Here is a 16,702-nt window from a genome sequence, read left to right on the forward strand (position 1 = left end):
ACCTCCCCGCCATCTGGGGCAGTGATTCAGCACATAGGTGATCTTCCTAAGCATCCCTGATGAGCCCACATCCCCTCTCAGTGGGGCAGACATCACTTTACTTGAATGAGAAGGGCAAGCCTGTCAGGGAGCTCTTTCAACTACCTTCTCCTGAGAATCCAACCTCTCATCCTCCTGTCACACAGAAGATGGAGGGTTTCCTCCATTTCCTCCATCCAGGACATCTCCCAAGTCATGACTTCAATTCTCTTTCTTATGTCTGCTCCCAGAGTCTGTCATCAACAAGCCTTTCACTGCCTATGTCCTTGGCTCCTTTCTGGTCTGTAACCTCTTAACCCATCAATACAGTAAAATCCTTTAATCACTGAAAACCTTCCCTGACGTCACCCCCCTCTAGCTGCTATCCTGTCTCTGCTTTCCTCATTCAAACTTGTCCAAGTAGCATATATATTAACCAAGTTTAGTAACAGTCACACTAGAAGGTAGGACATCCCCCTTCATACATCAGGGACTGAAGAGAGGTCCAGAGTCAACACTCGGAGGGCCAAGCAACAAGCATGAACTTTAGACCAGCAGCTGTGGAGCCTGCATGGGACTGGACTAGGGCCTCTGAATTCGGGAGATGGTTGTGTAGCTTGGTCTGTTTAAGGGGCCCCTGGAAGTGGGATCAGGATCTTTCCCTGGTGCATGAGCTGGCTTTTTGGAGCCCACTACCTATGGTGGGACACCTTGCACAGCCTTGATGCAGGCAGAGGGGCTTGCTTGATCCTGCCTCAACTGAATATATCAGGTTTTGCTGACTCCCCATGGGGGGCTTTATCCTTTTGTAGGAAGGGATGGAAGGGTGGGAAAGGAAGTGGGGAAAGACTGGGGGTGTGAATTTGTGGTTGGTATGTAAAATGAATAAAAATTTTTCTTAAAGAAAAAATAATCTACTACATTTCTCTGTAGGATTTAGCTTTCAAGTCACACTGTTTACATCTCTTAAAGAAAGCTCAAGATTGAGAAAAGTAATGTGGCGGTTTTGAAATAAAGAGGTTAACATGTGTATTCTAAGGACCTTTGTAGTGGGTAGCCATTCCAGCTTTGGTCTGGAAGTTCCAACCCCCATTGCGGCTTCGGTAACTGTCATGCCTACAAGACGGGGCCAAGAGAGGGCCCTGAAGACCCGAGATCCAAATGCACCACCTTCTCTTCGTTCCCGGACCCTGGATGCTAGAGGTAGACAGAACAGAGTTCTCCAGAGAACACTGCCAGATTGCGCTACATCTTCCCCAGACCCTGTAGCCTATCCCTTCATTTGTGAGTTACCCCACAAAATAAACCTCCTTTTTAACTACGAGGAGTGGCCTTAATAATTTCACCAATAGACCTTTATTGTGTGAAACATGTTTTACTGCTCAGCTAAAGAGGGAAGTAATCAGCCCCTGCTGCCATGCATGAGTATGTACTTCAGATTTAAATTACTCTTAACCATTCTTTTTTTCTAAATTCCTAGATTTCTGATAGGCATGCTCTCTTTTTCTTTAACTTCCTTTCATGCTTAGAATTCCTGGGATCATTTTGGAAAGCATTCCCAGTGATTCAATTCATAAAGCCAAAGGGAGCTCCAGCCCTCCTCATGCAGAGCTCTCTGCCCGCCTGACTGATGGACCTCTCAGCTCTCTGACACCTCAGGCTGAGATAAGGAGGATCCTAAGTTTGAAAATAGTAAGTATATGAAGCTCTCCCATAATAATGTTCCTCAAATGCTGTAAAACAACCACTATTAAGTGATTATTTAAAGTTCTAAGAATAAATGAACTGCTTTGGCGAGAAAGATGTGCCGAGAATAGGCTTCCCTTCAGTAGATGGAGAAGCAGAGACGAACTCAGGAAGAGTATTAAAGAAAATGGCTAGACATTCCGAAAGGGCAGAGCAGAGGGAGCTGAAGTCCTTTGTACATAGTAGACTGTTTCATAAGCCATGTCTGAGATATGTCACCTTCTGCCAGTTGCCTAGGGTTAGAGACTGATTTCTCAGTGTGTCAGTGACTGTGTGACGTAGCCTGCAGAACACCAAAGTCAACAGAGTTCTGATCTATCATCTAATTGGCTTATCTAGTTTTCTCCTCCATGTCTCTGTAGATGCAGGGAGAAGAGAACAAAACATAACAACAAAGGGAGAAATGATGAGATCCAATTAGAGAGATTTCCCCCCTAAAATGTATTGAACTAGATAAGCCAGGGGAACTTACAATATAAAATGATTTTTTGAGTCAAGAAAATGAATTTATTCATGTTTTGTTTTTGACTTGACTTTACAAGAATGTACTTTTGCCAAGTCTTTTGTGTTGTGGTTTTTTTTTTTTTTTTTTTTTTTTTTTTTTTTTTTTTTTTTTTTTGGTTTTTCGAGACAGGGTTTCTCTGTGTAGCTTTGCGCCTTTCCTGGAGCTCACTTGGTAGCCCAGGCTGGCCTCGAACTCACAGAGATCCGCCTGGCTCTGCCTCCCGAGTGCTGGGATTAAAGGCGTGCGCCACCACCGCCCGGCTTGTGTTGTGGTTTTTATGATGAGATTACTACTTCCTTTGAAGTTTTGTTGATTTTAGTACAGCCAAGTTGACAGGATTCTTAAAAGTGCTATTTTAGAATAAATACAAGGGAAAATGAATCACGGTGCCCAAACATTGGTTTGGGTGTACAGTTTCATTACTTTCAGTTCAGTCTGGGAAATATGTAACTAGTTTTTCAGAGAGTAAAAGTGTTCCAATTTATTAGAAAGCACGTGTTACTGGAAACAGTCAAGGACAGAACTGTAATAACAGAAACCAGCTTAGCAACCTTGATGCCAGCAACATTGGCTGGTCCTGGTGCTGAGATGGCGAGCTTGCGTCTGCTGAAGTGTGGCAAGGAAAAGTCTGGAAGATGTCCTCCTCTAACAGACTTCATCATTGTCTTGTACCCTTGACACTGTAAGCCCATTCTTCTGTGTACCACCCTACTTCCTTTGACCTGTAGATGTGTCCCCCTAAGGCTTCCTACTTCTATCACTTACTGCCAGCCATTGAGCAGTGAAAACAAAACCCCCAGACTTGCGTAGTACCCAGCACATGCCATCTCTACTGGCCCCACATTAAATATTTGCAACACACCAAACTTTGGGCTCTGATCTCACTCTGTCCCTCCAATGAAACAGAATTCTTCAATTTCTCTTGCTTAAAAAGTATCTGTGGCTTATAATAAATGTTGGTTTTACTCAATTATTGAAAAAAATAGCCAAATAAATGGAAACACATGAACTATGAACCAAAGGCTGAGGGGCCCCCAGCTGGATCAGGCCCTCTGAATAGGTGAGACAGTTAATTGGCTTGATCAGTTTGGGAGGCAACTAGGCAGTGGGACCAAGTCCTGTGCTCATTGCATGAGTTGGCTGTTTGAAACCTGGAGCTTATGCAGGGACACTTGGCTCAGTCTGGGAGGAAGGGACTGGACCTGCCTGGACTGAGTTGAACGCAGGTTGATCGCAGTCTTCGGGGGAGGATTTGCCCTGGAGGAGGTGGGAATGGGGGGGTAGTCTGAGGGTAAGGGGAGGGGGTGGGAGGGGGGAGAATAGGGGAACCCGTGGCTGATATGTAGAACTGAATGGTATTGTAAAATTATAAAAAAAAAAGTATCTTTCTATACAATGTCTTTGGATTGTGAGTTTGCATATGAATTTACATAAAGAAAACTCCTGGAAATCAAGGGTAAATATAAAGTTCCCGAAGTCCAACCCCATGTGAACATTCCCAGAATGCAAGTGATAAGATGGGCAGGATGTTAGACTATATGTAAGGCAAGAAATTTAGATCTATAGCAACTATAGAAAAGGTTGACCCTTCTTGGGCCAAGGGCATAATTGTTTGTGATATAAAGGAGATAGAGTGAGTCATCTACAGTTTGCATTACAGTCCCAGTATTAGAGAGGACCTTGGGATGTCATCTCTAGGGTAATGAGTCACATGCAGCCAGCCCATAGAGAGACTGGTGGCCAATGGAGGTCTGAGAAACAGTACACCAACTACTCCATGAATGTTGAGCCATCCCTCCAGTCCTGAACTGATAGTAACTTACTTCCCAATGCACAGTCCTGCCTCTCCTCCCAGCGCCAGCCTTTCAGACAGAACCCTTTCCCTTCTCCTGGCCAGTAAGCTTAGCAAACAGCCAGCACATTTTCATGAGTCCACTCCCATTTGCTAGTATGAACAGCTTCCCACTGTTAGCCACAATACCATCCTCCAATGTGATGGTGCTAATAGAGCACAAATGTCTACTACAAAAACATCTCTGCATCTCCAAATCCAAGATCACTCTCCTCTTAAACAAATGTAACCTTGCAAAATGTGCATTTACAAATGTGTACATATAGGCTCCTTTGTATGTGTGTGTCTGATTATCTGCTTTGCCATTTAAATCACTATGGAACTCGTTCCTGTTACCCTTCTCCCTGACGAATGATATTGTACACATTTTACTTTTTTATAACTGACCAGGAATCTGTGTAAGTAAATACCCTGTAGTCAAAGAGATAAATGAAAACACCCGTCTTTGGGACATCTGTCTACTTTCTTTGGGTTCCCAGGAGTATGAGCTTATCTTTTGCATACCAATCTAGAATAATATGCAGTGCCACTGTGTCCCTAAAAGCCACATGAGTGGCCTCAGAGTCTGTCATGATATAATAGCCTTCTACAGAACAAGTGCCTGCAGGGGCCCCAGATTCACAGTAACCAACACAGCTGAAACGAGGCAAGAAGACGGTGTTGCTTTGGAAGGATCTGAAGGTGGCACACACCCCCTCACCATACTCAGTCCTCAGCAGTCACTGGAGCACCGCACCACTTAAAAGGCTGGGGTCATCATTTAACTCTACCCAATAAATGTAATAGACAAAACAATGACCACATTTCTAGAAGTGGTGACATTGCTTTTAGTAACGGTTGCGTTCTGGAAAGTTTTTCTTTTGCTGTGAAATTTAAATGATTTTGTTCGGTTGTTATTTGCTTGTGGTGTTTAAACTTTAGTTCTGTATGTTTTCTATTTCTTTTTATCCCAGAGGATTCCTTATGTGCACGTGCACACACACACACACACACACACACACACACACACACACACACACACACAGATGGGAAGAGGAACATAGTAGCCACCCTAGCTTAGAGTAGGCTGCAGATTCTCTCTCTGATACTGACAGAACCAGCAAGGCAACAAAGGTTTCCCTTCATGCAGTTGCTAGTATTCCCTTGGAGGCTCTTGCAACCAAACACAAAAACAAACAAACTAACAAAAGGGAAAACAATAACTTCATTCTTAAGTCATCCTGTCCTTGGAAAAAAAAGTTACTCTTCCCTTACTGTCAGAAAAAATTATCTTAAGCTCAGAAATTTAAAAAAAAATTTTTTTGAACTGTTTCCTAAATCCCCCCCAAAACACAGACCTCTTGGGATGGTCCTGGCTCACAGAAAATAGAACAAGTTGGTGTGGGAAGGCAGAAAGATCACTGGACCAAGAGCTGGGAGACCTGAGATGAGATCTGGACAAGCTTCTGGCTCCTAGCCTTAGCTTCATTTATAAAATATGTATAACGATGTCTACATTTTACTGAGGTCAAATGAAATGGCAGACTTGAAAAAGTGTTGGGAAGCCATGCGGATTCTTCGCAATGTGCTATCATGTTCACTGGGTCTCATCTCCTAAGACGAGCCAGAACACCGAGGCTGAGGATCACAGAGAAATGTAACAAGGTAAAGCAAAAAAGCTGAAGGCTCTAGCTTTCTTGCCCACTCCCCGCCTCCTAGAAGAAACACAAAAGTACTAAGCACAACATGCCGTTTTCCCATTCCTAACATTTCTACATCTGTCAGTCAGAGCCCTGACCAAATCGGATAGCCTCTCTCCAGAATCTGAATTAACGATTGCCGAATAATATCACGAAGAAACTTTATGCTTCTAGAGAAGCTGGAAGCTGGAATCAGCACCTGGTCACTTGTCCTTCTTTAAACAAAGAGTTTCTCAGTGAAAACCTGTGCCCACATTAGGATTTAGACAGAAACGAGGAAGATAAGCCCCCCTTCCCAAAGATGCTCGCAGTCCACTGAGGGACGGGTGGATAGGTCCTTCAGGAACAAGCCTGACTCTACCTGCAGCTCTCCTTCCATTATACTCAGGAGCTGGATGAGATCCTCCTTGGATAACTCCAAAGACTTCTTGGTCTTTTTCTCACTTTCTCCAGATGGCTTGAGGTGCCGTTTGACAGTTCCTGAAGCCATGACATCATCTTCCTTCCGATTTGCCTTATTCTTTTTTGCCTCTTCTGAGGGGCCTGTACCAGCAGCATTGCTGATGATGGAGGACTTGGGGCAGGAGACATGCCTGTTAGATGAACTTTCTCCACCTTGGTTTCTCGATCTCATTCCCACCTGCAACACATGAAAAGAGGCATTCTTCATCACCGCTAAAACTATTTTGGTCTAAATACTTAGACACTTACAGCAGCTTTACAAACTTCACCAATAAAGAGGAAAAGAATAGCTCCTGTTAGCTTCCCAGTAGCCTCGGTGAATACAATATTAAAATTTCTAGGAAAACACTTGGTTGGTCTTCAGGAAAAAGTAAAAACATCTCAAGCAAGATCAAGCCTGGCATCAACTGTTCTCAGTCACATTGATCCTGTCGGGTACAGGAAGATGAGAATGGCAATGTATCCTGAGATCTTCCTTCCCAAAGCAGCAGTTTATTAATGAAATAAACACAGATGTGAATTCTCAAAACTCTTAGGCAGTAATCCTTGAAATTATCAATGTTATCAAAATCAGTGAAAACTGTGGTAGCCCAGACAAAGAAATGTGACTGCGGCATTAGGACGGGACCCTAGAACTCGAGACACAGCCAAAAGAAGAGAGGAGGTCTGAGGGAGGCATGGATGGCGGTCATCAGCAATGCACACATCCTGGCTCACTGCTGCAGTCGCCATCCCACACTCACTAAGATATCAGTTATAGGGAAAACAGCGTGGGTTATACAAGAACTCACCACAGCAAGTTTGAAATAACACTGAGACTCTACATAAAACCCCTTCCTGGAAGATTCACATTTGAAACCTCGCCAGGGGTGAGCTGAACATCACAATGGCGGGAAAACCCTAGAAGGGACAGCACACAGTGACGGGGAATTTAATTTTTCCATAGCCTCTTTTTTCAAGGTGGGTTTTCTTTATCAGTCACTAACAGTGGTAAGAGTATCAAAAAATTGGGAGAAAATAATCAATTTCAAAACAAAAACTTGAAACAATATTTTCTGGAGAAAAAGGAGAAAGCCACAGCTAAGGTATGAGCACACTGCATGGGAAGAACATTCTAGTTATTATATGATGAATGTTTTAGGGCTGTCTCCCTAGCACAAGAGAACAGGACCAACAGAGAAGCTGCCAGCCAACACACTGAGCTCAGAGGCCAGAACTTCAGTCAGTGGAAGAGAGCTCTATTACCCTGGGGCTGTGCCTCAAAACTTGCTTAAGGCCTCCAAACAGTTCAAGCTAATCGACTGTCTCACTTATCCAGAGGGTCTGATCCAGCTGGGGGCTCCTCAGCTATTGGTTCATAGTTCATGTGTTTCCACTAGTTTGGCTATTTGTCCCTGTGCTTTTTCCAGCCATGGTCTCAACATCTCTCGCTCATACAATCCCTCCTCTCTCTCGCCAATTGGACTCCCTCCCGGAGCTCCACCTGGGGCCTGGCCGTGGATCTGGGGAGGGTGGGGGCGGGGGATAGGTGGGAAGAGGGGAATCCATGGCAGATATTTAAAATTAAATGAATTATAAAATTTTAAAAAAATTGCTTAAGACATAAAATCCTGGGTGAAGCAGGTGGTCTGTGGTAGTTTGAATGATGATTGTCCCCACAGGCCCGTATATTTGAATATTTGCTCTCCAGTTGGTGGAATTGCTTGGCAAGAATTAACAGGTGTGGAGGAGGGGTGTCACGGGGGGGGGGATGGACTTGAGGTTTCAAAAGCCCACACCACTCCCAGTTCATTCTCTCTGCTTTGTGCGTGTGGGTCAAGTGCTCGGCTGCTGCTACAGCGCCATGCCTGCCTACCCACTGCCGCGCTCCACACCATGGTGGACTGCAATCCTCTGAAACTGCAAGCCGCTTTTTCTTCTGTAAGTTGCCAGCAATAAAAAAGTAACTAAAACATGGCCTTATTTAAAATTCACAGTATAAACAGCCGTTCCCCTGAAACAGCTAAGCCACAAGATTTTCATTATTCATTCCAAACAGAATGACTTTGTTACCGGAACATAACTTCCCCTTAGGAACCCAGGCATATTTAGGAACTAAGGAAAGCTTTTAAAAACAGATTTTACAACAGATAAATAAACACGGTATGATATCTCCTTTCAAATAGTGAATATTCAAGTCTTCACATGTATATTAAAACCAACATCTCATGTCTTTTTTTGAAATTAACTCTTACAATGGAATGGACCCTTTTATGGGTGAGCGCTCTCTCTAACTGTAAACAATATGAACTGGAAAAGCATTCCTTGACATTGTCATACTGTCCTCTGACTGACTCGGTGATTACTTCTCAATTTCAGAGCCTCTTTTGTGCTTCTCTGGTAAAGAAAAAAAATTGACGTTATTTTACGATGGAAACCAGGGCACTTTGGAGCATGCCTACTGTACAATATCGCAGCTTATTTGTGGGCTAACCTAAGTTCCAAGACAACTTTTAAGAAAGGAAGTGGGGCTTGAGAGATGGCTCAGCAGTTGCTACTCTTCTGCAGGTGCTGCTATTCTGAGACTTGCAGATGAGGCCCATGAGGTTTAAAAACATAGAACAGAGTTCCCATAGTCACTCAGCTGGGAAGAGCCAGGATCTGAGCATATGCCTAATGGTGGAAATCAGAGGATAGAGAAAAAATCATGAATGCTCATGAGATAATGTTTTTCTGGTGTGAACAATGGAATCGAAGAAATGCATGCATATGTTCCCCTCCACAGGCACCTTCATATAGTAATTGAAATTTGGTTACTAAAGAAAAAAACAAAAACATCCAAACCAATGAAATGCATGCAGAACATGTAAAATGATAAATTTTCCAAGACCTTCCTGAGAAACAATCTGATCTAAGGGTACACATTATGGAAACAGGACATAAAGTCTGAACGGGGATTGACCATTACATGCATGTATACTGTCTTAAAAACCTCAGAGCGGAACAACAGCAAACATTTAATGAGAAATGGTTAAATCGAGTCCATTGTGCTTACAAGGAGAATAGGCAGGTAGAGCCCCACAGGCCTTCAATAGCCTGCTGCCAGGCTACAAGTTTGAAAACTGTAGGTAAATTCCCTGAAAGAAATCAGACAACTTTGCAACCCTCCGTGGAATATCCTCAAAAGAGATTTCCCACAGAAAACAGGTAGAATACACTGAAGATTCACGTCAGGTTTTGCAGCTCTTTTTGAAAACCGGCATTATTTGGGGGCACAGATTCTTCTCTTTCATAAGCAAACCATACTAACATAGTTCATTAAATACACTTACTTTTCCTTTCATAGCAACCTGTCAGCAACACAGGGCATGGAATTTGCTGAGCAGAGTGGGAAGAAAGGAAGGGCTGAATACCATTCTGCAACTCCTTTATCTATGGTCCTCCCTCCTCCCCATTCCTGCTGCCTTCCACACCGGGCAGGACCACAGCCCTCGGTCAGATGGGTGGTATCGCATGAATTATAAATACAAACACAAATATGTGGAGTTGTTTATGCTGAAATAACAGGCATTTCCAAAGCCTTTGGAGAAAATCCTGGAGAGATAGCTCAGTGCTAAGAGCATCAGCTTTTGCAGAGGACAGGTGGGCTCCTAGTACCTGTGTCCTGCAGCTTACAACAGCCTGCAGCTCCAGCACCAGCCTCTTATGGCCTCCCCAGTTACCCCCCTACACACACGCACGCACGCACGCATGCATGCATGCACGCACGCACACCACAATATTCTCTTTAAAAATAAAGAAAAGAGGAAAAGAGATAAGCGTTTAACAATTAAAGGTCCATTCTAGTCCCAAGCTTCCTTGGCCCTTCCTGACCCTAACCTCAAACCTTCCCAGGCACACTCACACTTACACTTGGTCCATATCACATACTCCTTTCCCTGTGATTCAACACTGCTCAAAATAACCCCTATCCTTACCATCAGTAAAAACCTCTTTTCTGCAAAAGTTTGGCTCTTTCTATGCTCATAGGCTTCTCAAGCACCCAACCCCTGTTTGTTTCTGGTTTTGTTTTCTCTATCCATAGCTTCAAGAGCCTACCCAGTATATAAGATGAGAATCCACAATATCATATGGATGTATATATTTATATTTTTTAATTACTTCATAGAATTATAAGGAAAAAACCTAACATACAGTAAAAGGTAACCCTGTCACTACAGAGAAGCTTATGCTTCACAGTGTGGCCTAGCAAAAAGGCCTACAGCCAGTGCAGTGCTGAACTGTTACCACAGAACAGTCCTCATTCTTTATTTCAGAGAGAAAAGACCAAAAAAAAAAAAGTGCTTAAAACCAGGGGCAAAAGAAATAGTCGGTTCTAGTTTTATGTTCTCTATGAATCAGGCTATGTTGATATTCATGGTCCATGCTGCTGTAGACATGATGTATCATGATGGTGTCCGTGGTCCATGCTGCAGTAGATGGTGATGTTGATGTCCTTGGTCTGCATTGCCACTGGAGATCATGCTGAGGTGCATGGTCTGTGCTGGCAATGGAGGCCACTGAAGAGAACTCTTAAGAATGGTGATAGGGATGCTGATGTGTAGCTGTTCATAGTTGAGGCTTCTGGCAGGGGTGGGGATGGGAAAGGACTCAGTTATCTTTAAAGGGCTGGCCACTAGGTGTTAGTGAGACTATGCTTCAGTGAGTATAGGGGCAACTCAAAGTGAACTCAGTTTTCTTTCTTTCTTTCGTTCTTTCTTCTTCTTCTTCTTCTTCTTCTTCTTCTTCTTCTTCTTCTTCTTCTTCTTCTTCTTCTCCTTCTTTTCCTTCTTCTCCTCCTACTCCTCCTTCTTCTTCTGTGTGTGTGTGTGTGTGTGTGTGTGTTGGGGTGTTGGGGGAGGAGGTCATAAAGGAGGGGTGGACCTGGGAGGACTTGGAAGTGAGTATGATCAGGGTGCATTATGGGAAATTCTCAAATAATCAATAAAAATATTATATTGGGGAAAAAAGGAGAGAAAAACCAACCAACTCGCTCCCTCCTTTCTCTGCACCACCAGGTTATTCCCTATGTGCATCTTGGTTACTTGTTTCAATCCGATTGAAACTATCCCAGCCCACGGAATGTTAGAACATCTCTCAGAGATTTCCATCGTCACAGCTAACACTGTTCAGAAAGGCTCCTGGATTTACCCCAAATGTTACAGTATTCTCCTAGGTTTACCCTAAATATTAACACATTTTTCTTTTTCTCCCTCATTGTCTATATTCTTTAAATCTATGAAACAACCATATTTTTAAATTGTAAATGTTTTCCTTCTGCTAGGCTAGATCTAGCCAGACAAGTTGAATACCCCATTAAGCAGTCTCATGAATCATTAGAATTTGAGGAAAGAGGATTTTCTGAGCCCCCACAACCATGCTGTAACCAAAAGGCCAAAGCAAACACCACAACTATGGCAAAACAGAAAAATATTATTTTGCCCTAGCCCCAAACTGTGCTGAGATGCTTTAGGAAGTTCTGTTTAATGAGACTCCAGGGTGATAGCGGCAGACCGATGAAAGTTTTACAGGGGAAAAAAAGGTTTAAAAACGTGCAAGGGACTAGGTCAGGGAAGTCCCCCAGAGTGAAGGAGCAGTGTGGAAATAGAAGAGCACACAATGTGAGCGTTGCACTGAGTGATGATGAAGGGTGACCTTCCTCAGTCATCTTAGTCTCCAAACGTTAAGTCCTCATCACAGCACCTGCTGTGCTGCCCCTGGCCCTCCTCTCCATAGTCCTCGCCTCGTGCTCAAGATCCGCCGTCAGAGAAACTGAACTCCCACTCTTGACTCCCACCCATTTCCGACATTGATGTGTCTCTGCATAGATGTGTAACTACATACCACAGCAGGCACATTTTATTTTTACATGTTCATAGTTGCTCATGGGGCTAGAGAGATGCTCAGCCGTTAAGCTCACTGGCTGCTCTTTCAGAGGACCAGGGATTGATTCCCAGTGCCCACACAGCAGCTCACAAGCATCTGTAACTCCAGTTCAAAGGAATCCGGAAGTCCTCTGCTGGCTTCTAAGGGCATTGTATGCACACAGTGCATAGACAAACACGCAGGCAAAATACTCATACACGTAACACGTGTTTAAAAATGTAAAAATATATTTGCTCCTGAATTCATAAAACAATCTAGTCCAACAGTAGAAGAAAGGGGCCAAGAAAGGGGGTATGAGGAGAAATATGCACAACATAAAACACACACTTTTAAGAAGACTTTAAAAAATAGACAGGTATATATAAGAAATTACTAATTTGCATCATCATCAATATTACTATTATTTTTTTGAGACATGGTTTCTCTGTATAGCCCTGGCTGTCCTAGCATTTACTCTGTAGACCAGGCTGGCCTCAAATTCACAGAACCACCTGCCTATGTAGACCAGGCTGGCCTCAAACTCACAGATCCACCTGCCTATGCATCCCAAGTGCTGGGATTAAAGGTGTGTGCCGCCACCACCTGGCTTGCAATATTATTTTTAAGTAAAAGTTGATAAATGCAAAAAGACTACTCCACCCTCATATTTTAAATTGTTTTACGATGATTTCTCTCTCTCTCTCTCTCTCTCTCTCTCTCTCTCTCTCTCTCTCTCCCTCTCTCTGTATATATACACATGTGCATACACCTGTGTGAGGCTGCACTCATACTATGATGAAGGTGTGGAGGAGAGGACAACTTTGGGAGTTGGTTTTCATCTTCTACCATGTGGGTCCCAGGGACTGAACTCAGGTCACCAGACTTGGTGGCAAGTGTCTTTACCCACTGAGCAATTTCACTGGCCCCACTCTTGTGCTTTTTAAATCTCCTCTGATTATTGCAACAGGTAGCATTTCTTCTCCCTTGTCAATCGTGTGTGTGTGTGTGTGTGTGTGTGTGTGTGTGTGTGTGTGATGTGTTTTATATATATATATATATTCACTTGGGCTTGTACATGTGGTAGATAACAAGTGTGTACACAACACATGGAAGCCAGATGTCCATATCAGGAGTCTTCTTCAACCATTCTCCAAATTATTTTTTGAGTCAGGGTCTCTCACTCTAGCTTTGAGTTGGGGTCTCTCACTGGACCTGGGTCATTCAGCTAGACTGGCTGACCAGAGAACTTCAGGCATCTGTCTGTCTGAACACACCCCCAAACCCCAGTTTTAGGGTTACAGATATATGTACCGTGGTACTGAGAATCTAAACATAGGTCTTCGTAATGCCATGTTTGTGCTGCAGGTGCTGTACATATGGTGTTATTACCCCAGCCCCCTTCCTTAGAAATTTTGTACATTTGCTGTTCGTATTACCTGGCAAACATAACATCTTGAGAATTAATCAGATTTCTTCATATCATCAAAATACCTATTAATAGACATTGCTGTTTGATTAAAATACCTTAGATAATAAAATAAAGGCTTATAGAACTTATGGCTTCCAGTAAATATTACCAGTTGAAAATCTAGTTAGAATCAAGAAAGACTAGCTATGTTCAGACTAGCAATTGCCAAAAGCAATGAATGATATTTGGAGAATTTCCTAACACTAAAAAAAGAAAGACTTATTGAAGTTAACACAAGCATTCTGTTGGAAACACGGAGCACTAAATAATAGCACTTATTTCCAATTTCATCTGCAACACTGAAATAACAATAAACAAAAGAAGGAAGACAGTTAATCATGTAAAAGAACCACAGACGAGAGCAGCCATTGATTTCAGAGAACAGAAAGCAGGCACACTCAGGGACACTAAAATCCTGGCAGTGTGGAAACCAGCAAGATGCAAACACCTCGCCTTTCCCCAGTTCCTCTGAAGTCAGGAAGTCTGAGCTCCCCTGGGTAAGAGGGTAACCAAGACACCCCAGATCTCAGGGTGCAAGTGCCCACAGCAAGAGACAGGGCAGACTCTGCCAACGTGAAGCCTGGGCTTCTAGTGTACACTGCTGGTGCCTGTCAAGAGTGGTCACTGTCCTTTCGGCCACCTCCAGTCTCCCCGCTCACTGCGGCTAGTACAGCTCCCTCCGTGGCTGCCCTCCTGAGCACATGCCTTCCAACTACCACTTCCTTCATCACAGGCTGTCGGGGTGCGTTCCTGAGGAGCTTCTGGTCTTCGTCTTGTGGATTCATCTAGAATATAAACTGTAGCTCTTACAAATAGTTTCTGGTTTACCTCCCTAAATCGAGTTGTACACTAACCCCTTCGCCTCTCCCTCTTTAAAACCGGGACACTGAGGTCCAGGAGCACACTGCCGGTAAGTACAGCAGTTGGGACCAGGACTTGAGTCTCCTTGGGTGTTCTTATAGCCTATGCACAAATGACACCATAAAGGCTGGGACCCTGCAGCCTGAGTATCACAATTTGCCTCTTTTACTTGTTCATAGTATCTACTACGGGGATTTGGGGTTTTGTTTTCCCTTCCTTAACATAAACAATGCTATTGTCAATTTATAAAAGAGAAAAGAACTCATCCATTTAGTTATAGACTGATATGTACAATAGTGATGATGGAGTGGCATCTCTGATATGTTTTTCATATATTTTCAACATCAATGGCTAATGACCTTTAAATTCATTTTAAAATACATTTATTATAAGTGTATGAAAGCTTTTTTGGGTTCCTTATTTCTTTGAAACAGGGTCTTACCAAGCCAATTTGGCTGGCTTGAAATTCACTATGTAGTCCAGGAGGGCTTCAAACACTAAATAATCCTCCCAACTTGTGCATTATGCCTGCTTATGATATTACATTACTGTAAATCTGAAGCCACTGTCACATTCAGCACTGTATATAATCAAGAACTACTGACTGATACATACACAGGATAAGGCTCTTCAATGTACATGATTATGATCTCTGCACTTTTCTGGTGAATTTGGCTTTTATTTTTCCTACTTGATGAAATAATTATAAAAATGAAGATAGGCAAAATGAGGTATAGATAGTTATTGGCACATAGAATATGGCCAGTACCTGGGAAAGCCTTAACTAGAACACAGGACAATCTGGATTCTCAAGGTGCAAGTCAAAGTCTGAAGGGCACCTTATATCCCCAGGTCAGAAACACTGGTACTGAGGAATTCATAGCCACCTGCAATGGGCTGAAATACACTTTTAGGATATAAGGCTCCCACAGCCTCACACAACACTGCCCAATGTAAAAACCTCACAATCTGAGACATTTTCTCTAATTTCAACTCATGCAATATCTTGTTCTCCTAAGACCACATTCTCTTCCCTTCTTCTCCAAGACTGCCTTTGTATTCCATAGTACATAAGGTGCTCCCCACCCTGAGTGGTGGGTGGGTGTGGTGATATTTTATTTGTGCTCTAATAAATAAAGCTTACTTAGAGATCAGAGGAAAAAGCCACCCACTATATTAAACATAGAAGTCAGGCAATGGTAGCACATGCCTTTAATCCTAGCATTCGGGAGGCAGAGATCCATCCGGATATCTGTGAGTTCAAGGCTACACTGGGGAACAGAGCTAGGCGTGGTGACACGTGCCTTTAATCTCTCTGTCTGGAGGTTTGTACAGACAGACAGGAAGTGATGTAGCTGGGTGGAGAGAGGAAGTGAGATGGCAGGGCACAGAAAAGATATAAGCCTGGGTATACAGGAAGTAGCTCTCTTTGGCTGAGGATTTCTAGAGGTAAGAACGTGGATGGCTTCTTTCTGCTTCTCTGATCTCTCAGTTTTTACCTCAATATCTGGCTCTGGGTTGTTGTTTTTTTTTTAAATGAATAAGAACGTTTAGCAATTCGTCTTACAGGTGGGTGTTCATGGGTGTGGAGGTCAGAGGTTAGGCTCTGGTGTCCTCCTCAATCACTTTCCCACCATGTCTTGAGGCAGAGTCTCTCGCTGACCTTGAAGCTCAGTGACTGAGCTGAAGTGTCTGGTCAATGAGCCCCAGGAAGCCAAGTGTCTCTGCTTCCCTCAGGCAGGGCTCACAGGCACCTGCTGCCAAGCCTGGCCTTTAATAGGGTGCTGGAGGCTGGACTCGGGTTCTCATGCTCACACAAGGGTTCTACGGAGTGAGCCATCTCTCCAGGTCCATTGGAAATGAAAGTCTCATACAAGGCCTGGAGACAAACATTTCTATATTCTTGGCCCTCACAGTCTTTACATATAGCTTTTTAAATTGTAAAAATCGCTGGCACTCCAAAGTCATAACTATCATGACAACTGAATATTAGTTGAACCAGTCCTTCAGTTAGCAAAATAAAGAAAAAAAACTCTGGTTTCTAGACGAGCTAATTATCCTATTAAAATAACTGCAAAAATTTCATATTATAAAAATGTTTGTCTTATACGAAAAACATTCTTGAATAATTTCATTATACTCTTGAGAAACATGAGGCAAATCCCATTTGACAGCCAGCATTAGCCTTGGTTAGTGAAAGGAATGATGTCATTGTCCCATGCTGACAA

The 16,702-nt window shown here is 43.1% G+C and overlaps 1 protein-coding gene across 3 annotated transcripts in view; it reads right to left on the reverse strand.

Annotated features, from left to right (window-relative positions):
- Positions 1–16,702, reverse strand: part of Filip1 (filamin A interacting protein 1) — a 166,728-nt gene that overhangs the window by 90,042 nt on the left and 59,984 nt on the right. For all 3 annotated transcript variants that reach the window (XM_028879851.2, XM_028879852.2, XM_028879849.2), the window contains exon 2: positions 6,162–6,440. In XM_028879851.2, the coding sequence (XP_028735684.1) occupies positions 6,162–6,434 (273 nt within the window). In that variant the 5' untranslated portion in view covers positions 6,435–6,440. The remainder of the gene's footprint in view (positions 1–6,161; positions 6,441–16,702) is intronic.

This window comes from Peromyscus leucopus, chromosome 7 (assembly GCF_004664715.2).
Source record: "Peromyscus leucopus breed LL Stock chromosome 7, UCI_PerLeu_2.1, whole genome shotgun sequence".
Classification (NCBI taxonomy): domain Eukaryota; kingdom Metazoa; phylum Chordata; class Mammalia; order Rodentia; family Cricetidae; genus Peromyscus; species Peromyscus leucopus.